The following is a 27,167-nucleotide window of genomic DNA, read 5'->3' on the forward strand; positions in this document are numbered from 1 at the left end:
ACTTGGAGCAGTATTCAAGGATGGATGACCTGTTGATATCAGGGCTTGAAATAAAACGCTCTTATGCACAGGCAGCAGCCAGTGGTGGGGGAGAGGAAAACCAGCTAAATCCTGCTTCAAATCCTGAATTACCAATGTTCGAACAACAGGTAATCAACTTCTTTGATAATAATGGCATTACAATAGACAGTAAGAACATTGCCGCTTGCCATACTTTGCCTCAGAAAGACCGCAAAAAGACAAATATCCTGATTGGCTTTGTCAACAGGAAGCACAAAATGGAGGTGCTTAGGAATGCCAGAAAATTAAAGGGAACGGGTGTTTATGTGAATGAGCACCTAACTAAGAGAAATGCTGCAATTGCAAGAGAAGCAAGGATTCTGAGGAAAGAAAGGAAGATTCAAGACACCTGGACAAGAAACTGTAGAGTTTTCATCAAGCTGAACGGACCTCGTGAAGAAGCAAAAGTGATCGCTGTCAAGGATATAACAGAGCTGGATCAATACAAATGACTGAATATTGCTGTGTATCACCCAGATTGAAAGAAGTCAACGCTATGAAACACAATAAACTGGATATATGACACAACCAGACAACACAGTAAGAGCAGATTCTGGTCATTCTGATTATGAAAATCTGCAATTTAAAACGTTCGATTATACAGAGTATAAACCACAAGACATGCAAAATGATCTTGATCCAGAGAACAATTTTTATACAAAAATAAAGAATACTTGTGAATACTTTACCGAGGACCATTTGAGGCCCAAATGAATCTCAGAGACTTCATTGTCCATTATACATTTCAACTGTAGGAGTCTTAATACACATTTTTCTAAGATCTTAGATTGTTTAGCACAAACAAAAAACTACATTTTCTGCAATAGCAATCTCAGAGACATGGGCTTGGCTATGAAGAGCAATCTTCCTTGTACCAAATAGAAGGATATAATGCGTTCTTCAAAAGTAGAAATTGTCAAAAAGGCGGGGGAGTAGCATTGAACATTGATCAGAACTTGAGAAGTAAACTTGTCAGTAGGAAGTGTCTAATCCTGGATAATATCATGGAATGTGTTACAGTAGAGATTGAGATTGAAAAGTCAAGAAATGCCATAATAAGTTGTGTGTATTGAAAACCAGGGTCCTGTATGGAAAAGTTTCAGGAAACAATGATTGATCTGTATGAGGATATAAATAGTAAAAGGCTCTTTGTCTGTGGAGATTTCAATGTTGATCTGCTCAATCCTCAAAAACAAAATACTGTTACAGAATTTATTCACTCCATGTACAGTTTATGCTTGTATCCATCCATAACAAGACCAACTCGAATAACAAAAGCAGTGCAACCCTGATTGATAACATATTCACTAATGCTACAGAAAGTGAAATAACAAGTGGAGTTTTAATTACTGATATATCCGACCATCTACCAGTCTTTACAGTAATAAAGAGAGTTATCAAATCAGTAACACAAAACAAAAAAAATCATAGTAAAAAGGTTAAAATCTCAAGAGGCTATTTCTAGACTAAAGAATGAACTAAAGGAACAAAACTGGGATAATGTTTATGTAGACGATGTAAATATTGCATATGATGCATTTCTCAAAATATTTATGACTTTGTATGAAAAACATTGCCCTCTAGTTAGTAAAGTAATGAACCATAAATGTACAGAAAAGCCCTGGTTTACTAGGGGTATTCAAAAAGCATGTAAGAGAAAGAATAAAGTGTACAAAGACTTCTTGAGAAAGAGGACAAAAGAGGCAGAATGTACTTATAAGCAATACAAGAACAGATTAACTAGTATTATAAGATCAAGTCAAATGAACTATTATGGAGAAGAATAAAAGTAACATTAAAAATACTTGGAGTGTTTTAAACAAACTAATCAAAAAGGGAAATCAAAATGCTGACATTCCAACTGAATTCCTAACAAACGATAGAACTTTGATCAATCAACCCAATGAAATTGTAAATCAGTTTAACCAATATTTCACGAATATTGGCCCTAAACTGGCTAAAGAAATAGTCAACACTAATCAAGTTGATGCTTTAAGCAAAATACCAACCACTGATAAAACTATATTTATTCAAGCTACTGATGAAAATGAAATAATTTCAGTGGTCAAAAACTGCAAGACTAAGACGTCAGCTGACTGGAATGGACTGGACATGTCAGTATTAAAAGACATTATTGAATGTGTTGTCAAACCAATCTCGTACATTTTTAATCTTTCTTTACAATCGGGGGTTTTCCCAGAAAAAATGAAGATGGCTAAAGTGATGCCTATCCACAAGGCTGGTGATAAACATGAATTCACTCATTATAGACCCATTTCCATTCTGTCACAGTTTTCTAAGATACTGGAGAAGATATTCCATAAAAGATTATTCAGTTATGTAGATAAGCAAAGTATTCTTTGTGAACAGCAGTATGGTTTTAGACCTAATAGGACCACTACCTTAGCATTAGTGGACCTTGTAGAAAAAATATCAAATGCCATAGACAACAAACAATATGCTGTTGGTGTGTTCTTAGACCTCACCAAAGCTTTTGATACAGTGAATCATGAATTGCTACTCCAAAAACTTTACAGATATGGGATGAGAGGAGTGGCCTTTTCTTGGCTCCAGACTTATTTGAAGAATAGATCTCAGTATGTCCACATCAATGGCACTGATTCCCAGTTGCTGACAGTGACCTGCGGCCTCCCACAGGGGGCAGTGTTGGGTCCTTTTCTGTTTCTTATGTATATTAATGACCTTTGCTTAGTTTCAAAAACATTAAACCTTATTTTATTCGCTGATGACACCAACATGCTTAGTTGTGGTAAAAATTTAGAAACATTAATTGATATAGTAGAAAAACAATTATTTTTGTTAAAGAAGTGGTTTGATTCAAATAAGTTAACCCTCAATTTAAACAAAACCAAATGTATAGTTTTTGGAAATCGTGCCATTGATGTTCATAGAAATGTAATAATTAATGACACTGAGATAGAACGAGTGAATGAAATAACATTTCTTGGAGTACTTTTACAAAATAAGCTCAGCTGGAAGCCCCATATAAACCACATCAAGGCAAAACTATGTAAATCTCTTGCAATAATATCTAAAGTCAAAGAACTTTTACATGAAAAAATGTATATATTTTATACTGTTCCCTGGTCCTTCCTTACATGACCTATGGTCTAGAAGTTTGGGGAACACTTATAAAACTAATCTTAATCCAATTACTATAATTCAAAAAAGAGCGATCCGCATTGTGAATAAAGTGGCTTACAGGGAACATACAAATGAGCTTTTCATCAAGCTAAAAGCATTAAAATTAAAGGACTTGGTTGACTTTAAAACAGCACAATTTATGTACAACATAAGCCATAACAAGTTACCTGTGCATATTCAGGGATTATTCCAAAAACGAGACTGTGGTTATAATTTCCGAAAGGAAGAAATGTTTAAAAAAACATATGTGAGAACAAGTGCAAAGCAGCATTGTGTTTCTTTTGTTGGGATTAATGTCTGGAGTAAATTGGGCCAAGAGCAAAAAGACTGTAAAACTTTAATTCAATTTAAAACTCTTTTGAAGATATCATTTATAAAAACATATGTTGAGAATGGATGCTAAGGATGCAAAAATTAAGAAGATTCTTTCTTTTCTTCTTTGGGACGATCTGAAAATAAAAAATGTATGAGTGCATGCATAAGACAAGGGCAGCTTCTATTGTTTATGTGTGTAAATACACTGGGATAGGAGCAATAAGCTTAGCTTCTGCCTATTCCACTTCAGACTTGATGTTTATCTATGTCTTTATCTGTTAAATGTTTAAATGTCTGAATAAATCAAAATAAATCTGAATCTGAATCTGAGTCTCTGTCACTTGGTTCTGTGGCAGAGGTCGGGAACCAACGTCCAATGTTTTCTGATTGATTTATTAGGTATAAATTGTATTTGTTTCTTTGCACAGTAAAACAAAGCAGCAGAAACACAGCAAGAACAAAAAGCAGACTGTGCAGCTGAGATTCAGAAAAGCCCTCCAAGCTTCAAACAGGAATCGGACCTCAAAAGTTCTGACGTCCAAATCCAAAAGTCCTCTAATATAGAAACCTGGTCACAAGTTGACATTGGATCAAACAGCAAGCGTAAGGTGGCCCACAGGAAACAGCAACAACATCCAATAAAATAAAGATGAAGTGATAAATCCAACAAGAGGTTTGTGTGTGTTCTCAGATGTTGTGGTCCTCTTTCACACACACCAACATCCTGTGGCTCACTCTCAGTGTGTGAGGAGAGTGGCAGAGGTGAAGAGGTTCAGGGAGAACAGGGAGAAGCAGCCTGATGGACAGATTGTGTTTCTGTGTATGAGAGTCATGTCATGTCCATGTTTGCATGCTGAAAGAGGATGTGCTGCTCTGACCCCCCTCCTCCTTTCAGGGTGGAGCCTGCTGGAGTCCGATGGTTGACACCAGGTCTGAGGAAGTGTGAGTGTCTTTTTACTGTCATTCATCAAAACACTGTGACATCACTCATTCACATCTGTGATGTCATCATCACACTGATGATGACACATTAATAACTGCAGCTGTGTTGTGTCTTTTTCTCTCCATCAGATTCCTGTGAGCTCACAGTCGACACAAACACAGTCAGCAGAAACATCAAACTGTCTGACAACAACAGGAAGATGACACATGAGGAGGAGGATCAGTCATATCCTGATCATCCAGAGAGGTTTGACTTCTGGCCTCAGCTGCTGTGTAGAACTGGTCTGACTGGTCGCTGTTACTGGGAGGTCGAGTGGAGAGGAGATGTTTCTATATCAGTGAGTTACAGAAGAATCAGCAGGAAAGGAGTCAGTAAAGACTGTTTGTTTGGATTCAATGATCAGTCCTGGAGTCTGGACTGTGATGATGGTCGTTACTCTGTCAGGCACAATAACAGAAAAACAGACATCTCCTCCTCCTCCTCCTCCTCCTCTCCTCCTCCTCCTCCTCCTCCTCCTCCTCCTCCTCCTCCTCCTCCTCCTCCTCCTCCTCCTCCTCCTCCTCCTCCTCCTCCTCCTCCTCCTCCTCCTCCTCCTCTGGTAGAGTAGCAGTGTATGTGGACTGTCCTGCTGGCACTCTGTCCTTCTACAGAGTCTCCTCTGACTCACTGATCCACCTCCACACCTTCAACACCACATTCACTGAACCTCTTTATCCTGGATTTGGGTTCTGGTCCAGTTCTGGTTCCTCCTCAGTGCGTCTGTGTGGTGTTTAGTGTGCAGAGTCTCCTCCTGTCACAGAAACATTGTCAGTGCTGAACAGTTGAGTCTGTACAGGATCACAGTCACATCAATCTTTCAGCTTCTTGGAATAAATTCATCAGTCAACTTTGTACAAAATGATTCAAAGTGATTGAAAAGATTCTTCATTTCCATTTGAAACTTCTTCTTCCATTAAATTGTGGATTAAATTGCGTTGACTTGTACTTTCTGTCATGTGTTGTTTTGAATTCTGGCTCTTGTTCCAATAAAATCCACAACTATTAGTGAAATGTAAGAAAGAGAAAACATTGAGTCGTCTGCAGCTTTAATTGTAAAGAATCATTGTGAACAAAGTTGTAAATGGACAGTAAAATCTGATCAAATGTACTCGACACTCCACCTGAAACACTCTGACTTGTTTCATGTGTTTCTAATGATGAAACTAAAAGTTTGATGGTGTTGGTTAACACATGTAATTCTGTCCGTAGTGACAGAGTCAGAAACTGCACAACATCTCTTCATTTCTGTCTGATTATTCTATGAGAAGAAAACACATTTGAATGACAATCATTGTGTTTCTCTCAGTGTTTTGTGGCTGTTGAAGTCCGGCTGTATTTTCAGGACGTTTGTTGGATTTGAATCTGGTCCGTCAAACTAAACAGCTGTGAGAAAAGTCTTTCTCTGTCTGAGCCGGTTGGCTGAAGATGTTTGGAAGTCTGAGAGCCGGATGAAATACTGAAACACTTTCACACATCACAAACTAAACTGTCCTCGTGAAGTTTTGAAACAAGTGCTGAAGAGATTTGAGCTCATGTTTGATGCTTCTGAACGTTGATGTTCAGAGCAAAGAGTCCAAAACTTGTACAAATGATTCCCTTTAGTTTCAATCTGACTTTGTTTGTGAAACCATCAGCTGACGAGTTTATAATCAGACTGAAAGATGTCGCACAGCATCACTGAAATGTTTCTCCTCTGATAAAGTAGCTCAATATAACAACATCAAATATTTACAATATTAATGAGGTAAGAAGACATTTTGTTCCAACAGAACACTGTTTGAAGCCAGAGAGGTGGCAGGGTCCGCCACATATAAACCCAGTGAAACAGTATAAAGTGTGTTGTCCTTTAAGGTCACTTTGTTTCTTCAGTCATGAAAACAAAGAGAGTTTGTTTCTTTAGTTTGTTGATCAGCTGATGAAGATCTTTGTCTGCTCCTTGTTGTTTCTTCCACTAAACTACAGACTGCTCCTTTAAACTTTCTTTCCTGGCAGCAGAAATCCAGTGAAGAACAAAAACTTTGACTTGATTTTAGAAAATATGTGAAACAAGTATTATTCTGTGTGATTGCAGCACAGCGAGCACAACTTCAACTCCTCTTTTTATTTCATTATTCTGACTCCTTTCAGGATAAAAGAGGTTTTTTTTTAATCTTCTTGAAGCTGAAACATGTTTTCTTTGAGAGAAGGAAGAAATAAATCCTAAAAGCAAAAGAGAATGAGTGTAACAGTTTGCTGAGACATGAATTGATGGTGAAATGAAAGCAGGTGGCAGCACAGAATCAGTGGGACTCAGAGATCTTCTGTCCTGACGACTCTCATCAATCTGTATGTGACTCATTTGTTTAACACTCACATTCAATCATTCATTTTCTCTTCATTTCTTTTGTTCAACGCTTTAAGTTCTCACCAAATCTGTTCAATGCTTCAATATGTGTGTGAATCAATAAGTCATGTAGTGATTATGGGTCGTTCCAACCAGCCAACTCACCCACAATCCAGAACTTTTCCCGCTTCTCCAGAACACTTCATGTAGAAACTTCAATGAACTGAATGTGATCGTGCAGCTGAACTCCAAATACTTTTGAACTTGTGGTTGAGTTTTCAACTTTGACTCTTTCAACTCAATCATTTCAGGACAAAACAACTATTTGGATGTTCCAAGTTGTCATGAATTGAAGCAAAGTTTCAACACAAATGTCTTTAAAAAGAATGTGTGACATGAGCTGGCAGGTCCTGGGTCAGTCGGTGTGGAGCGACCCGTATCTACAGAACATCTAAATATCTTATTTTACTCTGTCCTTTACTGATGTTCTGAAAATAACACACGTGTCATACTTTCCATACCACTTCACTTTTTATATTTCAACACTTTGAGCTGAAAAACATTCAGGACGTGAAATCAAACGTCTGTGAAGCTTTATTTAACAAGATGTGTGTCACTCACATGTTGATGTTTCTGCTTGTTTTATGTGTTTTTATAACCGTGATGAGAAGAAACAAAAACCTGTGATGGTGTTCATAAACTCATCTGATGGTTTCCATGGTGACATAATAAACAGATGGATGTTTTATTACAGAAACAGAATATTAACAGCTGATTAGAATACCAAACAAACAAGTGTGTATTATGATGTATATATTCATTAAAGTGTCTCATTGTGCTGACGTGGTGTTTTTCTGCTCTTCACTTCATGTTATTTATTGTTTTCAGTCTTTCTACTGTTGTGAATTCTGACAACACATGTGACACGTTTGCAGCAGTTTGATGACTTTTACTTTGAAAATACTCAGGCAGGAAGAATGAAAGAGGTGAAAGCTGCTTTTAGAAGCAGGTGAGCATCATCCCAGATGGTCTACTAGACCATCTGGGATGATGCTCACCTGCTTTCACCTCTTTCATTCACAACATGGAGACGGTTGCTGTGTCGGCTGACATCACATCACACCTTCATGAGCTCCAGTTAAAGCTGCAGGGCCGGAACCATTCAGCGGCCCGTTGGATGACAGAACTTTTCAAAGGAGGTGACACAGACGTTGAGGTGGGCTCATGTGGGATCTCTGCAGCTGGAGCTCATTGATCTGTGAGGAAGTGATGCATGAAGAGCATTTAGAGGCCACTGACCTGCTGCTTTCTGGCTGCTGCACACTGTTTTCATGCTCTAACCAAAGCAGCACTGCACACCTGGACCACGTTTGGACCCGCTGACGGCTGCCAGTGGGCTTTTTCCACCCACCGTCAACAATATGAAGAACGAGTGTGGTTCCAGGCTCACAGGTGAACACCTACAGATCTGCATGAGAACGGCAGCGACTCCATTCAGCCCAGATTGAAATCAGTGGCAGGACCATCACATGCCCATTCCTCTCAGGAAGACAAGTCAAAGAAAAGAAGCACATATTCATTTGCACTTTTTATTGACTGTTTTCTCAACATGTTTTGAGCTGAAATGTCGTCCTGAACTTCTTCAGGCTGGAACTTGTTGAAGTGAAGCGTAAAAAAAGCTTATTGGGAGCTGTTTGCACTTTGGATTGATTTCATACTGAGCTTTGTGTTTTCTGTCACTTGAAATAAAGGCCTGAAATGAATTCTCCTGGGACGACTTTTATTGATGGTAGAATATCTGCTTGATGAGTGTCCAAGTGTTGGACAGTGAATGTGGGGAAGGAAGGCTGTAAGACACAAGCTGGACTTTGTGAGGTTCTGACCTTTTACTGGGAGGAGATGTTACTAACTGGACCTCAGAGAGAAACCACATGACAATAAAGCTTTCATTGATTCAATCAGTCAACTGACTGAGGCATTGGAACTAGATGTGCTCAAAGAGAATCACACTCCCCCACCCACAGAAATGGTACATTCCGGGGGCGGGGCCACTGCAGTGCACCTGATCAGCCACCTGTAGCCACACACACACACACACACACACACAGAGACACACACAGACGCAGGTGGGAAACAGCTGGAGAAGTGATGGATGAAAGGAATTTGGTGTGTTTGAATGATGGCAGAGGAACCAGGGTGAACATTACTGCAGGTGCTGAGTCAGCATTAGACATGACTCTAGAAAGAGAGGAAGCACAATGAGTCAGTGTCCAGGTGTGTTAGACAGGAGGGAAGAAACAGGTGAAGCAAGTGATGATGAAGCCTTTACATTGGCAGACATGACGAGGGCCATCAATACATCAGAACCAACCTCTCCTGGGATAGATAGGATTTGCTATGTGAGGCTAAAACACCTGGAGGAAGGAGCGTTATCAAAGCTGCTGCAACTTTATACCAACATATGGAAAGAGGGAAGATTAGCAAGTGCATGGAAAGAAAGAGGCAGCAGTGATTCCTGGAAGAAAACCTGGAGAGGATCCTTCACAGCCCTTCACCAGCTACACACCAACAGCACTAACATCACATGTGTATAGAGGATGATAACACAGAGGTTATCATATGATCCTGACAAGAGAGAAATGCTGCTGCTGCTGCTGCTGCTGCTGGCACTGATTATCAAAGTGCTTTTAGAAAAGGAAGAAACACAATGGATGCAGTGATGAGGCTGCAAACTGAGAGAAGAAGGCAAATAAAGAGCCAGTAGTTGAGTGTTTGTTGATGCTGAACAAGCCTTTGACATGATGTGGAAGGAAGGATTGTTAATAAAGCTGTGCAACATGGCTGTGAGAGGGAGGGAGGGAGGGAGGGAGGGAGGGAGGGCTTTTCATTGGATAAAGGATTTCTTCTTCTCTGTGTGGAAGGAAAATACAGGTACCAGTTGGATCACATTGATCAGATCAGTGTGCAGCTGAGAATGAGACTCCTGGAGGTGGTGTGATCAGTCCGTTACTCTTCACTATGATGATCCATGATCATCCGTGTTCTCTAAAGTAGCAGCAGATACAGGCAGCTCACTCTCTGTGGATGATGATGGGGCCTCGTGGAAAAGAGGAAGGAATGTGGCGCATGTCATTGTCAAAGTGCCAGGGGCTGTTGATGAGCTGGTGGAGTGGGGTTGTTCTCTGAGGAGAAAACCCAGACACTTTATTTCAGCAGGAAAACAAGAGAGGAAGGAATGAAACTAAGGATGTGTGGGAACCACTCACAAAGAGTTTGGGAGCAGTGTTTGATTCACGGCTAACACGGCCAGCAGCTCATATTGGCAGAATGAAAGAAAAAAGTCATGGAGGTGTTGAGATGTCTGACAGGTTGCTGGGCACTGAGAAGAATCTCTGTGGCTGTGATTAGATCTGTGTGTGTGATTATGGCAGTATTGCCTCTGGATCAGCTGCCTGCCAGGTCTCATGTGAAGAAGCTGGATGTGATTCAGGCACTGAGAGTTTGCAGTGGGGCTTTAAAACACCTCCAGTACCTGCTGCTGTACAGGTAGAGATGGAGAGATGCCACTGGGGCTGAGGAGGAAGCAGCTGATGGGGAATTACTGGCCACATTTGCAGGGACACAGTGATTCTCACCCCACAAAACAAGTTGTGCAGGAGTGCTGGGAGAATGGGAAGAGTGGGGAATGATGTGGCAGATGAACTGGGAGTCTTAGCAGTGAGGAGAAGCCCCACAGTGGTGTGTCCACAGACCATCACCACCATGGTTGACTGGGTGGCCACAAACAGACTGCTGAACAGAAAAGGAAAAGCTCCAACAGACAAACTTGGTAAGTGCTGTTAAATATCATGTAACAGTGATTCTATGCTGATATATACAGATGGAGCTACAGAACCTGAGACAGCAGTGGCAGGATTTGGGGCGGCTGAACCAGCAAAGGGAACTGGGAGAAACAGAAGAACATGAAACACGCTGGAGATGCTGCAGTGTTGCTGGAGTTCAGATGGTGGAAGAGTCCAGACACAACAAGGTACTGATGGGCTCACAGTCTTCATCGCTTCTGGCAGCTTGAAATCAGTCAGTCATTCCAACGGCCGTCAGGACGTTTGATATGAAGTTCTTCAGTCACTCTCAAGAAGAGTGAACAGAGGAGGTCCGCTTAGATTGATGTGGAACCAGCATGGAGGGCTGAGGGGGAATAATGAGAGGGCAGGTGAGTTAGCAAAGAGGGCGCTAAGGAAAGGAAGGATAAAAATGGAAGTGAGCATCAGTGAGGCTGCAGGTGAAGAGTGTCGTCTGGGGGAAAACCAAGCAAATGTGGCAAGAGAGGTGAGACAGAGAGGGCAAAGGGAGGCAGCATCAGGATCACCTGGGCAGGTACGGGAACAGGAGACAGGAAGTGGTGATGATGAGCTGAAGGCTGGACCACTGTACACTGAAGAATCACTGAAACTGGCAGGAAGCATCAGACAGGACTGTGTGGGAGGAGTCAGGAAGAGGAGGAGGAGTCTGGATCAGGTACTTCTGAGCTGTAGGGCAGGTATGAATGTTTCCATCATTGAACATTTAAATGAGCCTCTTCACTGGCTGTAATATTAAACATGCTGGTTTCACTTCCTCCGTTTGTTGACTTGAAGGTTTTCTAACTTGCTGTGAAACCTGTTGAGTGTGTTTTTCATTCAGTTCAGGACGTCAGCAGGTTAAAACTCCTCATGACTTGTTGCATGTAGGTGATGTCACCTGTTCCTGTGTCTGGATATATAATCTGAGTATTACGTCACAGTTTCAAACTTTAACAAGTCGTTTGTGAGCGGCTGAAACAAAGAAAGAGAAGCTTGAAGTCAACACAGTACAAACATCCAGCTGTGAAATAAAACTACTTCATGTGACGGCCAGTGAAAAGTATGAAAGGTGTTATTTTCAGAACATCAGTGAAGGAAGAGTTTGGACCTGCAGCACAGATTTCTATGGAAGAAGTAGATAGCAGAAGCAAAGATGGCCCCATTAAACCCAGTGAGAGTGGAGCTGCAGCAGCTGAGTTCAGACAGTGAGAGCAGACAATGGTCAGTCATATACACACTGTATACCTGAACTCTCATATGAATGACATGTGGAGGACTCTTCCTGTCAGCTCACCTTGTAGGAGCACCAGCAGGTGAAGTCCACCCCCCAGTCGTGCAGCTTCAGCTGGGCGTTTCCTGCAGCGTGGGCGCAGTGGAACCCCACGTAACAACCCTGACCCTGCACAACAAGGAAAACATTCTATCTTTATCTGCCTTCTTCAATAATGTCACTGACTGCAAGTTTAAAGGAGCACAACGTGGAAATGTTCCAGTACAAGAACCTCAACGTTGTTGGACTTTAGTGGAGTTAATGACAGTTAAGACATGAAATATATTGTAGGAATGAAAAGAGTTGATATTTCTGTAAGTCTGAGCGATGGATGGATCAAATAAATGCTTTAAATAGTTTACAAAGCTGCTGTTGAACAAAAGGAATATAGAGGTTTAGAAACAGCTGCTGGTGACGATCCAGAACCAGGAAGTGAAACACTGACGGCTTATTTCATCATTTGTTTCTCAACACAAAAACACAAAGAAGTCTGTTTTCCTTCCTTCTGATTGGACGCTCACATCACAAAGAGGGAGTTCCAGAACCGGGCCACGGGCTGAACCTGATGTGGACTTTGAGTGTGTGTGACTGATTGTGTGTGTGTTGAGTCACACAGTAGGTGTGGATCATAAACTGCTCTGTTTGCTGCAGTTTGTCACTTTAACACAGAACTTCCATCCACATTAATATGAAGCATGAAGGTTTGTATTGAACTCATCACTGTTGGGATCAATGTGCTGAACAACACTCATCAATACACTTTAAATAACTAGATTTACGTCTTTGCGTCATCAAGCCCCGCCCCCTGCTGTTTCCGGTTTACAGTTAACTTTCACTTTCACTGATCCTCTGACGCAGCAGCTTCTTCTCTCCGTTTAAAGGTAATTTAACGGACATTTGAAATGTGTTACACTTTAATGACTCGGTGTAATGAGAGTAGAAGTGGAGTGAGTTGGTCAGTGTGTGAACACAGAGTGGTTGTCACTGTGTAGCTCCACTTACTGATGACTGAAGGCAGCTTCTCCTGCCTGAATCAGCCTGTGGAGGAGGCCGAGACGAGCCGCCGCTCTCCCGCTGTCTGACGCACTAAACGCGGCTGGAGAGCAGCTGTTCGCCTGGATGCGGGAGCTGGAGGTGCTGAGGGGGCTGCAGCACCCCCTAAAACGAGGCTGTAACATAGGCCGAATTTACAAGAAGGCCCGAATCATTAAGAATGTGTCATCAACAGCGTTTCACACAGTTTATAAAGGTTCTCTTAACTCAACAACTCACTAAATGGAGCGATTTCTGAAGGGAGTCTGGGGACTTCCTGTCCCTCCTCCTCTCCCTGCTGCTGTTGACTGTAGCTGATGTGACTTATAATATGATGGTGTTCAGGTTCTTGTTCAGAATCATCAGATACTTGTTGGTACATGTCTCCATGACACCATCTAGTGGACTGACAGTAGAAGTGCAGCATTCATGTGACGCTGATATGAAGCAGCCAATCAGAGGAGGAGCAGCTGATGTTCTGACAGGAGACATGATGGAAAGGCTGATTTCAGTTGATGTGCAGATGAATGATTTGTGTTTCCTCTCCAGATGAAAGTGTGTGTGAGTTGAGCAGCATGAATCAGTGTGAGGACAGAGAGGAGGGAGGCCCTCCCTCTAAAACCACAGGACCTGGACCTGGACCTGGACCTGAGCCCAGCTGTGTGTCCTTCAAGAGTGATCAGTCAAAGGATGCGATCATTGATTTCAAACAAGCACTTGTGTCAGACAGACAGTAAGTTGTTGTCCTGTTGCTCTCTGTTGAGGTCTGTCCTCATTAAATCCAGTCTGACCAGTTGCCTGATGGTCTTCATGTTCTCAGAGTGATGATGGAGGTCAGAGCAGGATTAGTATTAAAGGACAGGTTCACATTTCTTCATGTCCATCCCTAAACAACTCTGACAGGACAGTGTTCCTCCTGTGGACAAACAGCAGTGACTCACCTCCTGCTGAAATCTGACCCTGCTGCTGAGGAGAGGAAGGGCTGTGTGTTATATCTGACGTTACAAGGGCCCGACCCATCCGGACCTCATGGGGCCGGTACCCAAACCCATATGAAGAGTAAAAAACTCTGATGACTGATATATCGGCCGATTAGATATAAAATATATAAAAACAAATAACTTATTTTCTGATCTCTTAAATATAGTTCAAACACTTGAGACAAAGATATGAACTGAAGGCAGAACATTTTACTGTTTTACAATATTTATTAAATATGCAACAAATAATAAAGTTTTACAAATACGTTTAAAGTTACGTGGAGCACTTTGAAACTCAGACGTTAAGTATTACAAGTCATGTTTACATGAATATTGCTAATATTTACAAATGATGAATTCATTATTATCTTTATATTTAGGCCGTTGTGTCGTTAATCACACAAAAGCAAAACACAAAAAAGTCAATAAAGACTTTCAGGTCACAAATCAGACAAATTAAATATCAAAATCAAATTTGTACAAAAAACAAACTGGTACTTTAGTTTTTTGGTGTCAGATTAAAATGTATTGCAGAAATAATATAAACAAAAAGACATAATGAATATAAGTTTATTGAGACTCTTCACCAGTTTGCACTGGACAGTTAGCATCCAGCTAGCTTGCGTTAGCTGTGTGTTGCTGTCCACAGTATTAAACGGGTCAATAAGAGCTGGAGGGACTTAACCAGACAAGCTGCTGAACCAACCCAGTAAACTGACTGACTGTTGATTCACAGTGGGATCAGCAGTACGACCAACACTGTGATGTCAGAGGAAACCATCTGATTCAATGATGTCATCAACACTTTAACTCAAAGGACCTTCAGCTTGTGTTTGTCTCTGAGTGGACAGACACAATGTGACTGATTCTTCATGATTCCTCCACAGAGTCGACCAGGAGAGCTCAGAGGTTCCCAGAGGTCCGTCTGTCCAGCAGCATCAGACACACCTGGACTCCATACTTATGGTCTGTACATGAACAACAACTACTTTTACATCCAGTCTGTTCACAATAATCTCCATGCTGCACTTTACAGACCAGTGGTGAATCTGTCCAACATGGATCTGATGTTTGGCTCCATGATGTTAGATGTTGTCATTCACATTATATTCTGTTTCAGCTGCTGGAGGAGAACATTGTGACTTTTGTAAAGAACGAGCTGAAGAAGGTCCAGAAGGTTCTGAGTTCAGATTACCCAGAATGCTACCCAGAGAGTCAGAGGGAGGATGAGGAGGTGTTGGAAGGTGAGGATGAAGAGCAGAGGAGGAGCAGCAGAGAGGCATTTCTGAAGATCACACTTCACTTCCTGAGGAGAATGAAGCAGGAGGAGTTGGCTGACCGTCTGCAGAGCAGTAAGATGATTTCACTAAAGATTTAACATGATGGATCAATGAGACGTTTACTGAAGTCTGATGATGATGAATTTGTTTATATATACAATCTTTAGGGGAAGGAAATTGTCTTATTGTCTTTAAAAATAACTTCATGATCTTTTTTGTTGTGTGTTTATTTAGAAAGTCATTCTGCAGTTTGTCAGCGTAAACTTAAATCTAACCTTCAGAAGAAGTTCCAGTGTGTGTTTGAGGGGATCGCTAAAGCAGGAAACCCAACCCTTCTGAATCAGATCTACACAGAGCTCTACATCACAGAGGGAGGGACTGCAGAGGTCAATGATGAACATGAGGTCAGACAGATTGAAACAGCATCCAGGAAACCACACAGACCAGAAACAACAGTCAGACAAGAAGACTTCTTTAAAGCCTCACCTGGAAGAGACATACCAGTCAGAACAGTGATGACGAAGGGAGTGGCTGGCATCGGGAAAACAGTTTTAACACAGAAGTTCACTCTGGACTGGGCTGAAGACAAAGACAACCAGGACATACAGTTCACATTTCCATTCACTTTTAGAGAGCTGAATGTGCTGAAAGAGAAAAAGTTTAGCTTGGTGGAACTTGTTCATCACTTCTTCACTGAAACCAAAGAAATCTGCAGGTTTGAAGAGTTCCAGGTTGTGTTCATCTTTGACGGTCTGGATGAGTGTCGACTTCCTCTGGACTTCCACAACACTAAAATCCTGACTGATGCCACAAAATCCACCTCAGTGGATGTGCTGCTGACAAACCTCATCAGGGGAAACTTGCTTCCCTCTGCTAGCCTCTGGATAACCACACGACCTGCAGCAGCCAATCAGATCCCTCCTGGGTGTGTTGACATGGTGACAGAGGTCAGAGGGTTCACTGACCCACAGAAGGAGGAGTACTTCAGGAAGAGATTCAGAGATGAGGAGCAGGCCAGCAGAATCATCTCCCACATCAAGACATCACGAAGCCTCCACATCATGTGTCACATCCCAGTCTTCTGCTGGATCACTGCTACAGTTCTGGAGAATGTGTTGAAGACCAGAGAGGGAGGAGAGCTGCCCAAGACCCTGACTGAGATGTACATCCACTTCCTGGTGGTTCAGGCCAAACTGAAGAATGTCAAGTATGATGGAGGAGCTGAGACAGATTCACACTGGACTCCAGAGAGCAGGAAGATGATTGAGTCTCTGGGAAAACTGGCTTTTGATCAGCTGCAGAAAGGAAACCTGATCTTCTATGAATCAGACCTGACAGAGTGTGGCATCGATATCACAGCAGCGTCAGTGTACTCAGGAGTGTTCACACAGATCTTTAAAGAGGAGAGTGGACTGTACCAGGACAAGGTGTTCTGCTTCATCCATCTGAGTGTTCAGGAGTTTCTGGCTGCTCTTCATGTCCATCTGACATTCATCAACTCTGGAGTCAATCTGCTGGCAGAAGAAAAAACAGCAGACCATCAATCTGCAGAGACACGTCTCTACCAGAGTGCTGTGGACCAGGCCTTACAGAGTCCAAATGGACACCTGGACTTGTTCCTCCGCTTCCTCCTGGGTCTTTCACTGCAGACCAATCAGACTCTCCTGCGAGGTCTGCAGACACAGACAGGAAGTAGCTCACAGACCAATCAGGAAACAGTCGGTTACATCAAGAATAAGTTTGAAGAGACTCTGTCTGCAGAGAGAAGCATCAATCTGTTCCACTGTCTGAATGAACTGAACGATCGTTCTCTAGTGGAGGAGATCCAACAGTACCTGACATCAGGAAGTCTCTCCACAGATAAACTGTCTCCTGCTCAGTGGTCAGCTCTGGTCTTCATCTTACTGTCATCAGAAAAACATCTGGATGTGTTTGACCTGAAGAAATACTCTGCTTCAGAGGAGGCTCTTCTGAGGCTGCTGCCAGTGGTCAAAGCCTCCAACAAAGCTCTGTAAGTGTGGAGAAGTTTCTTCAGAATGCAGTAAATGTGCTGTTGCTTACCCAAATACAAATATTATTTTCTTTTTCTGCTCATTATTCTTTATCCAGGCTGAGTGGCTGTAACCTCTCAGAGAGAAGCTGTGAAGCTCTGTCCTCAGTTCTCAGCTCCCAGTCCTCTAGTCTGAGAGAGCTGGACCTGAGTATCAACAACCTGCAGGATTCAGGAGTGAAGCGACTTTCTGCTGAACTGAAGAGTCCACACTGTGTCCTTGAAACTCTCAGGTCTGGATTCATTACTTTATTTCATTATTTCATGTAACAGTACAATTGGAGCAGGTCTGAACCAGACAGGGTAAGAAAACAAGTAAAAAAATATATATCATATATCAGAGGATCACCAAAATAATTACATTTCATCCTGATGGAAGCATGAATGCATTTTATATAAAATGTGGTTCCGTCAGTTTATCCTGTACTTTAGTCCCGATTGTCATGAGGTTTGGTTCAGACATTCATGCTCCCCTCAGGATGAACTGTGATTACTTTGGTGATCCTCTGACTTTTCTTCTAGCTCCATCATCAGTTCATCATTTTAATCTGTACAATATGTTGGTTCATGACCAGGTATTTGCAAAACTAATGGAATTTCCATCAGCTTCAGTTATACTCTGTGTTTAGTGCTGATTAGGGATGAAAAGGTATGAAAATTTCACACCGCGGTAATAGTGACCAAGATTATCACGGTATCGGTATACCACGGTATTTTCAAAATGTCTTCAAAGTGTTGAAAAAACACTGATAAATTGAAATAATTTCATCAAGATTTATATTTAGATATATTTATTATATATTAAAATTGTCCAAATTCAAACCTTAACAAAAAGCTGCAAAATCAACATTAAGTTGTTATAAAATAATGTATCAAAACTGTGCAAAATAGGTCATTGGCTTTTTGTGATGAGGCAGCCTGTTTTTGAAACGTGTCCTTTAATGTGTTACAGTGGTAGAATGAGATGTAGTGGCAGCAGCACTCGATTGGCCAGCAGACTCTCTCTGTGAAAAAAATGAATAGAAAATGTCATTATTAATTATTACTGTTACTTAATACTAAGGGTGCAACCAACAGATCACAAAACTCACAATTTAGATCACATTACTTTTGTGAGGAACAGGTTGGATCATTTTTTTTAGATCAAATCAAAATGGATTATTGTTGTTAAATGAATTATGAATACTCTATTTTGGCTCTTATCTCTATCTAGACACTTGTTATATTCACCATTTTATATTATTCTTTATATACTGTCTATTCTACAAATAATCCACAAGTATGCTATATTTCTGATATTACTCACATATTGGCTGTCTGTCTCTCTGTCTGCCTGCTCATCTGTTGTCAGTGGACTCGGTCAGTCTGATTGGTCAGATGCTGCTGAGCCTCAGGTAGACACTGCTCCAGTGAACAGAGCTCAGATGAAAGTCAGTCATCTCAGTCAGTTTGTGTTCACTAACTCAGTCCACCCAGTACGTGTTTGTCTCAAATCCTCCTCACTGCAGCTCTACATCAATATTTGGGGAATTATTAGATCGACGATTCTTATAATAACCAGAATACACCCAGACTTCAGATTTGGTTCTCTTTGAAGGCGGAAAAATGCTGTGAGGGCCGCTACTATCATGTCCTCCCTCCAAGTCTTCTTCACTACATAACAAGCGCACGTTGCACGCTGCGCATGCGCCTCAAGTTTTCCACTGTTATCGGCCACAGCGGTTCCCATGGTTATTAAAACTTAAACAGTAACCTTCACCGGTGGGAATTTTCGATGGTTTACCTTGACACCGGTAACCGTTATATCCCTAGTGCTGATCATTTCAGGTTTTGCAGTACTGGCACAAGTCTAATTGTCTGTTCAGGACGAATTAATCTGTGTTCGTCTGGTAATGCCTCGCTGCATGTTTAGTATGCAGCTGTTTTTATCTGAAATAGTTACGTTTCGTTTTGATTGAAAGTAAAGAGAGTTGTGTGCATAAGCCTCTTGTTTACAACTCACAACACATGCGCCACCTGCTTATTGCATCTTGCTCAAGCGCAGAACGTACACATTACAGTGGAGTTGACAGCAGCAGTTATCAGGACCCTCAGCTGATGTGTGATGTGTGTTGTTTTGTGTGTCTGCAGGCTGTCAGGCTGTCTGATCACAGAGGAAGGCTGTACTTCTCTGGCCTCAGCTCTGGACTCCAACCCCTCCCATCTGAGAGAGCTGGACCTGAGGTACAATCATCCAGGAGACTCAGGAGTGAAGCAACTGTCTGCTCGACTGGCGGATCCAGGCTGTAGACTGGAAACTCTCAGGTAGGAGGAGTCCTGCTGCAGCCACAGACAGTCAGTGTGAGACTCTGTATCTGAATTGTAGATGGTTCAGTGTCTCGAGGTCTGCTTCATTTACTCCACCTCCAGTTCAGTTCAGGAGAAAAGGCAGCATAGCTTAAAGCCAAGGGTTACGAGTGAAGAGAGGAAGATGAAAAGAAGGGATGAAGATAAGTGACCAGGAGAGTCTTGTCACAAATACTAAGTTACACCTCTTTTTTCAGACTAGTTAAGTGCCTGTTCAAAATGTGCCTTTCTCATCCAAACTCATCCAAACTACTTCACACTCCACACTAACTGCAGAGGGTTATTAAAAAATTAACATTAAATCTAATTTCCACCACGTCACTGCTGTGTTATGACATTAATCATGACAATAGACCCTCTGTGTCAGATGTCTGATCAGAAAATACTGAACCTCAAATGCAAAAGATTTCTGTGACAAATAAATAAAATCAATGAACAGTGGCAGCTCCTGACACATTTCTCGGGAGGGGGCAACTGTTCTGATGATGACTGAGGTGACCCGTTCAATGGGAGAATTAATAGGCAGCAAGACAATTGCCACATCTTGTTATTTTCTGGTCAACTTATATAGCAATACCAAATGTAACGGCTACAGGGAAAAGTTACATCCAGGAGTGTTCAACAAATAAAAGTATCTTGGCTCTACAAATGAAGATCAACAGAGAAATAAACTGTGAATCAGTTTACCTTCAAATATCTTTGAACATGGATGGATACGCTTTACCATTAATTATAAAGGGGACAACATATAAGTCAAAAACAACATCAGAAGTATTTATTTATAGCTCTTTTAAGTACCGTATTGACACGAATATAAGACGACCCCTCTTTTCAAGACTAATCTTCAGAAAAAGACTGATAACCAAAATTGGTTCCTCAGTAACAAACTCACATCCCCTCCTGTCAATCTCTTGGAAGCGGCCGCTTAGAAGACCACGATAAGCTTTTCTCTTACTGTTAGCGTTTTCAGACGATTGGCTCTACAAATGAAGATCAACTGTGAATCAGTTTACCTTCACATATCTTTGAACATGGACGGATAAGATTGCTTTACCAATAGAATAGAATAGATCTTTATTGTTATTGTACATTGTACAACGAAATTGCAAAGCAAACGCATTATTAGTGCAAATTATAGATAAAACATAAGAACAATGATACTGGGATAAATATGAATAAAAATTATAGCTGCTGCGCAGTGATGGGTCGGGTCCAGGCTATTTTTGGCTATTTGAAGACAAGACAGTTGACAACGATGTTCATCTTGGACCACTTCAGGGTGGAACTCACAACTTCTGGAACCAAAGCCTGTCATCTATCACTCTGAGCTAATTGGCAAGTGGCAATACAACAGTGGCTTCACAAATTGATTCACTATTGTGCAGGCAGATTTGAAACCACTGTAAAAAATTCAGTTATCAAGACAAAAATCTGAAAATACACATATTGCAGCATGGAGATGTTGGTAAATAGTTTTTAAAAATGATTGATTTGCTCCATAAGTGAATAACTGATGTTTAAAAATGCCGCTTGCATTGACTGCAATTATTCACATGAGAGCAGAATTCAAAATGTTCTCAAAAATTCAGTTTTTTAGGTAAAATTCCGATTTTTGTCAAACATCATCTACCATGACTCTAAAAAATGTTCAATTTTTTTGTGAACATTTAAAATTTATTTATCAATTTGCAGGTATATATTGTCGTGGAAATGTTCTGCTCTTGGTGAAGAATGAAATAGAGACTTCTTGCCGGCAGACAAAGTTTTATTTTCTTTGCAAAGAAAAGGTCAATCAACATGCGAGCAGTTCAAAATGAAGAAAGACCCTGAACATCAGGAAACTTGAACATTTATGCCTGAGGAAAAACCCACCCCTTGGGTGTGTTTTGCGTCCTTTGTCTGCTGTGGGGTCGGCCCCCTACTCAGAATGTCTTTTCACACTCTTGCCTTTCACAGGTATCGGCACCGACATCCTGGAGTGTGATTGAGGGGTCTAATGAACACAATTTAAAATACAAAAGGGTTTGAGTATATCATGAAACTTGAAAGGTTGGGTGTCTCCGAAACTTGAAATGCAATTACAAGGTCTAGACATTAAAATACACAAATGGGTTGCAAACAAAGAGATCTGATACCTTGGGGGAAAGCAGGGTGTGGAGGCATCTCAAGTAAGAAGGGAATATTAAAATTTACCACTACAATGTTTACAGTAGTGTTCACAGTCAAACATTTTCATGCACTGTAGGCAAAAACTGTTGGAGGAGATAGGTTTTTATAATTTTTGATGGACTTCATAATTTTTAATAGGTTTAAATGTACAAAAATTTCTTTAGTATTGGGGCTACAGTTTGATGAAAGTGTGTTCTAGTGGGTTGATTTGTTATGAATTTTCAATGTTTTGAACTTTAGATGCTTGCCATAGCGCCACCATCAGGACTATTGGCTTGGGTTTACAGCTAAGTTTATCTGGCATGAGACTGGACCTTTATGCAAAATTTGGTTAACTTTCACCCATGATCCGGTCCAAGCTATTTGTTTTTATTTAATTCAGAAGCTTGGTGTGATGCCACCATCAGGACAACTGTCTTGTGTTTCATGTTTAGGACATCTGACATTTTGATCTGTCATCAACATCATCATCCCTGCTGGGTTTCAAACCCACAACCCCTGACAGCAAGAACCAGCTCCTAACTCACTGAGCTAATTGGCTGGAAGTGAGGCCTGCAGTGTAGCTTCATTTATCGACTCAGGGAGTCACTGTCCGGGCAGATTTCAAAAATGGTCAAAATGTCAGAAATTCTGTTACCTGAACAAAAATCTGGTAATACATATATTGCATCTTGACAGCATGGAAATGTTGGTGATTTGTTTTTAACTCTAGGTGTTTTGCTTCATAAGAGAAAATCTGATGTTTAAAAATGCCACTCTTACATTGACTCCAGTTGTTCCCATGAGAGCAGAATTCAAAATGTTCTCAAAAATTCAGTTTTTGAGATAAAATTCTGATATTTGCCAAACTTCATCAACCATGACTCCAAAATATTTATAATTTTCAGGAAGATTGAAAATGTATTTAGCAAGAATTTGATAGTATATGTTTACAGTACTGTTTACAGTCAAACATTTTGATGCACTGTAGGCTTAATTTTTGATAAATAAAAAATCCGAGAAAGAACTTTTGTGGAGGACGGTCTGAAGATGCTCTCTAGCAAGTTTAGTGACAATTGAGCACAAATTGTGGGAGGAGATAGGTTTTATAAGTTTTACAGGTTTTGAAAAAAACTGAGTGATGGACTTCATAATTTGTAATGAGTTTAAGTGGACTAAAGTTTCAGCAGTAATGGGGCTACAGTTTGGTGAAAGTTTGAAAACTGTAGCATGTACTGTTGATTTTGTAGGTATTTTAGTTTTAGTTTTAGTTTAGTTTTTAAAATTTAAACGCTTAATGTGCTGCCCCCCCATTCTTTTTTGCCTTGATTGTATTCAGCGCCACTGTTGCTCTTGGGTAAAAACTGTTCTTGAATCTGTTTGTCCGGCATTTTATCGTCCTGTATCTCCTGCCCAAGGGCAGCAGTTCAAAGAGTTTATGTCCCGGGTGGGTCCCTTTTGATGTTTTGAGCTTTTTCAAGGCACCTCGCACCTCGCAGCGAGTGATCTTCCTGGCAGTGTTTATGACCCACTGAAGTGCTTTCCTCTCTGCCGCTCTGCAGCTGGCATACCAGCGATAGAAAGACACAAGCAGTTTTTGTAGTAAGTAAGTAAAGTCTCTGCTGTGACTTTTTGATGGTCACTGAGGTGTTCGCACTCCACGACAGGTCCTCCTCAATCTGAATGTCCAGGAACCTGAAGTCAGAGACCCTTTCCACATAGTACCCGCTGATGTGCAGTGGTTGGATACTTTCCGTTTTCTTCCTCCGGAAGTCCACGATCAACTCCTTCGTCTTGGTGGTGTTAAGGACCAGGTTATTTTCCCTGCACCACAGACTCAGCTGCTCCACTTCATTCCTGTAGGCAGACTCATCCCCCTCAGACATGAGTCCCACTACTGTGGTGTCATCTGCAAATTTGATAGTGGTGTTGCTGGCATGCGCAGGGGTGTAGTCATGAGTGTAGAGGGATTAGAGTAGGGGGCTCAGCACCCAGCCCTGGGGGGAGCCGGTGCTGAAGCTGATAGATGCTGAGAGGTGGGAGCCTACTCTCACCCTCTGAGAGCAATTTGTCAGGAAGTCCAGTATCCAGTGCGAGATGGAGGAAGCCCCGTCAGTTTGGGCACCAGTCTGTGGGGAGGATGGTATTGAACGCAGAACTAAAATCAACAAAGAGTAGCACTGCATAGCTCCCCTGCTGCTCTAGGTGGTTCAGAGCAGTGTGGAGGGCTGTTGCGATAGGGTCCTCTGTAGATCTGTTTGTCCTGTGCGCAAACTGGTGAGAGTCCAATGCATTTGGCAGACTTAAGATGATGTGCCCCCGAACCAGAGTTTCAAAGCACTTCATAATGATCAATGTAAGTGCCACTCGACGGTAGTCATTCAGGCTGCTTACTGCTGTTTTTTTTGGCAGTGGAACAATAACAGAGGAATTTAGACAGGGTGGGACGGTGTACTGGGACAGGGACTGGTTCAAGATCCTGGTAAAGACAACAGCCAGCTGGTCTGCAAAGTTCTTCAGTACTCGTCCAGGTACGCCATCTGGTACGGCAGCTTTCCTCGGATTCACCCCCCTTAAGGCTGATTTATGCTTCTGCGTCGCGGCGACGGCGTTGCTATGTCGTTGACGCAGACCCCTACGCGGACCCTACGCCGTAGCCTGACGTGTGCCTCCAAAAAATCCTGACTACGCGTCACGTTGACACGTTGAGACGTGAACGGCAAGGACTGTGATTGGTCCGCTCAGAACGTGATTTCCGGCAGTTGCTTTTCCGGTCAACAGTATAACAACACCGCCACCGCATTTGTTGTTCAATATCCACGAGCTCTATCTCCAAAAACACCCGCTCCATCTCAGTTGCCATTGTTTACTGTCTGACTGGAAGAAAACCAAGGAATCCGATATGAACCCCCCGAAACCAAACAGAGACACAGCCACACCCCCCTAGCCGCTTGGCGGAACAACGCGTTTCCTCGACGCAGAACTACGAATGCTCAATGACGGCGTAGGGTCAACGACGTAGCTACGCCGTCGCCGCGGCGCAGAAGCATAAACCAGGCTTTAGTGTGCACCGCACCTCATGTTCCTCCAACACGAGGACGTTGTCACGGGTTGAGGGGTGTGATGTGACTGCATGTGGTTGCTCTGCCTCAAAGCGAGCGAAGAAGATGTTCAGTTTCTCCGCCAGCGAAGCGTCTCCATCAGCCACCACAAGGATGTTGAATTTGTAGCCGGTTATGTGCTGCACCCCCTGCCACACCTGCCTTGTGTTGTTGCTGCTGAGGTGTCCCTCTATCCTCCTCTGGTATGCTGTCTTGGCCTCTCTGATTCCTCTCCTCAGACTGGCTCTGGCAGCACTGTGCTGTGCCCCATCACTACACCTGAAGGCCTTGTTTCTCTCCTTCAGCAGGGTCTTGATCTCTCCTGTCATCCAGGGCTTTTGATTTCGGTAGACCCGGATGCGCTTCTTGGTGGTAACAATATCCATGCAGAACTTGATAAAGCTCAGTATGGATAAAGTGTAGTCCTCCAGGTCCTGGTTCAAAGATGCCCCCGTTTGTTCTGTCAAAGCAATCCTGGAGCTGTTGAGAGGTGTCCTCAGGCCAGATTTTAACAGTCGGGGGAGCACTTTTCCTGAGGGGGGGGGGAGTGTATACTGGGATTAACAGCACGGACAGGTGGTCGGACTGGCCCAGGTGTGGTAGTGGCTTCGCCCTGTAGCTACTCTTGATATTAGAGTATGCCTTGTCCAGAGTTTTCTTACCTAGTTGCACACTTGTGCTGATGGAATTTAGGGAGCTGAGTTTTCAATTCTTTATGGTTTAAGTCCCCAGCAATGATGTGCACCGCCTCAGCATATGCGGTTTGTTGACTGCTAATGGAGTCATGTAACAGTCCGAGAGCTGAGCTAGCACTAGCTGCCGGTATTATGTAAACAGCAGTTAGCATGACAACATTAAACTCCCGTGGAAAGTAGATGGGCCTGCATTTCACAGTAATGTACTCAAGGTCAGAAGGACAGTGACTGGTAACAGTAGCCGTTTTTAGACAGAACACCAAGCCGGCAATTTGCCCGCCCTTTTGGCGGCTCGGTCCGCGGTTTTAGACAGAGGGCGGCAAATTGGGGGTCTGTTGTGGTCCTCCGATTTTCCGCCTCGGAGGGTACACATATTTCCGCCTCGCCTGCTATCTAAAAACGAGGCGGCAATGTGCCGGCCTCTGCGTGACGTGGGAGGAGGTTTAAAACCAGGAAACAGCTGATCACAGCAGTTAGTCCTTCATCTCACCTGCTTGATGTTGTGTCGGAAAGCTAAGGACAGTCGCTTCTAGGGCTGCACAATTCTGGAAAAAATGTGAATCATGATTTTTTTGCTTAGAATTGAGATCACGATTCTCTGGCTCGATTTTTTTCACAAAATATTTATTACACTGATGAGTAAAAACACATTGTGGTATTGGAGGACTTCTGACTGATGTTACTGATGTAGGAGGATGTTGGAGGGAGGCAGAGATCATCTGAGAGGGATTAAAACACAGTGTTTCTTTAAACAGACATCTGGAGACACATGTCAGATGTTATGAACTTGCTGTGAAGCTCCAACTGGACGAGACTTCTGCCTCACAACAATCACTGATCACGTTGGTCATTTTCTCCTGAAGCTAACGTCTGCAGCCATCAATAATAACTGTTACAGCAGCTAATCAGCCGAGATCTGAGGAGCTGCTGTGAACTCTGCTGTCCAGCTCTGAGAGAGGTGTGTGCAGCAGAGTCAGTAAATGTTGGATCTTAAAGCTGCCATGTGAAAACTACATTATTGTAGACAAACGTGAAAGACGCTGCAGATGGAGACAGCTTTTATTTTGTAGCCTGCTGCAGTGTGATTATTGGAAGGACTTTCAGAATAAAAGGGGAATGTAAATGATGAACAGTAGCCGTGTGCAGTGATATAGATCATTGAGGATGACGAACACTGAGATGCATCGAGAATCGTCGACAGCTGAATCGTAATGGAATCGTGAGGCTGCTGAAGATTCACACCTCTAAAATGTTTGTTACATGAAGAATGCAAAAGTCAAATGTAGTTTGTTTTCTAAAGTGCACATAGCACTCCTTCATCCTCCACCATTGATAGTGGCCTCATGTGTGTTAGCAGCATACTGAGGATACCATCAGTCAGAACAGCTGCTGGCTGTGGTGTCATGGGGCGTCCTTCCTCACAACGTAGTCACCATGTTGACTTGTTTCTTTGTCAAGTGACACACACAATATTATATCATATCAGTGCATAGTAGCACAATTGACATGAAGCTCAGTGAACTCAGTACACGCCTTGTTGTTTTAGTTCATATCTGCTGATGTAAAGAGCAAATACAG

At 42.2% G+C, this 27,167-nt stretch overlaps 1 protein-coding gene across 1 annotated transcript in view; it reads left to right on the forward strand.

Annotated features, from left to right (window-relative positions):
* Window positions 1-11,668: 11,668 nt before the first annotated feature.
* The window catches only part of LOC115577918 (NLR family CARD domain-containing protein 3-like), an 87,766-nt gene continuing 72,267 nt past the window's right edge, over window positions 11,669-27,167 (forward strand). Inside the window, exons 1-7 of the mRNA XM_030410776.1 lie at window positions 11,669-12,838; window positions 13,539-13,722; window positions 14,857-14,935; window positions 15,090-15,321; window positions 15,484-17,260; window positions 17,359-17,532; window positions 19,430-19,603. Coding sequence (XP_030266636.1) covers window positions 13,565-13,722; window positions 14,857-14,935; window positions 15,090-15,321; window positions 15,484-17,260; window positions 17,359-17,532; window positions 19,430-19,603 — 2,594 coding nt within the window. The 5' untranslated portion in view covers window positions 11,669-12,838; window positions 13,539-13,564. The remainder of the gene's footprint in view (window positions 12,839-13,538; window positions 13,723-14,856; window positions 14,936-15,089; window positions 15,322-15,483; window positions 17,261-17,358; window positions 17,533-19,429; window positions 19,604-27,167) is intronic.

This window comes from Sparus aurata, unplaced genomic scaffold, assembly GCF_900880675.1.
Source record: "Sparus aurata unplaced genomic scaffold, fSpaAur1.1, whole genome shotgun sequence".
Taxonomy (NCBI): Eukaryota; Metazoa; Chordata; class Actinopteri; order Spariformes; family Sparidae; genus Sparus; species Sparus aurata.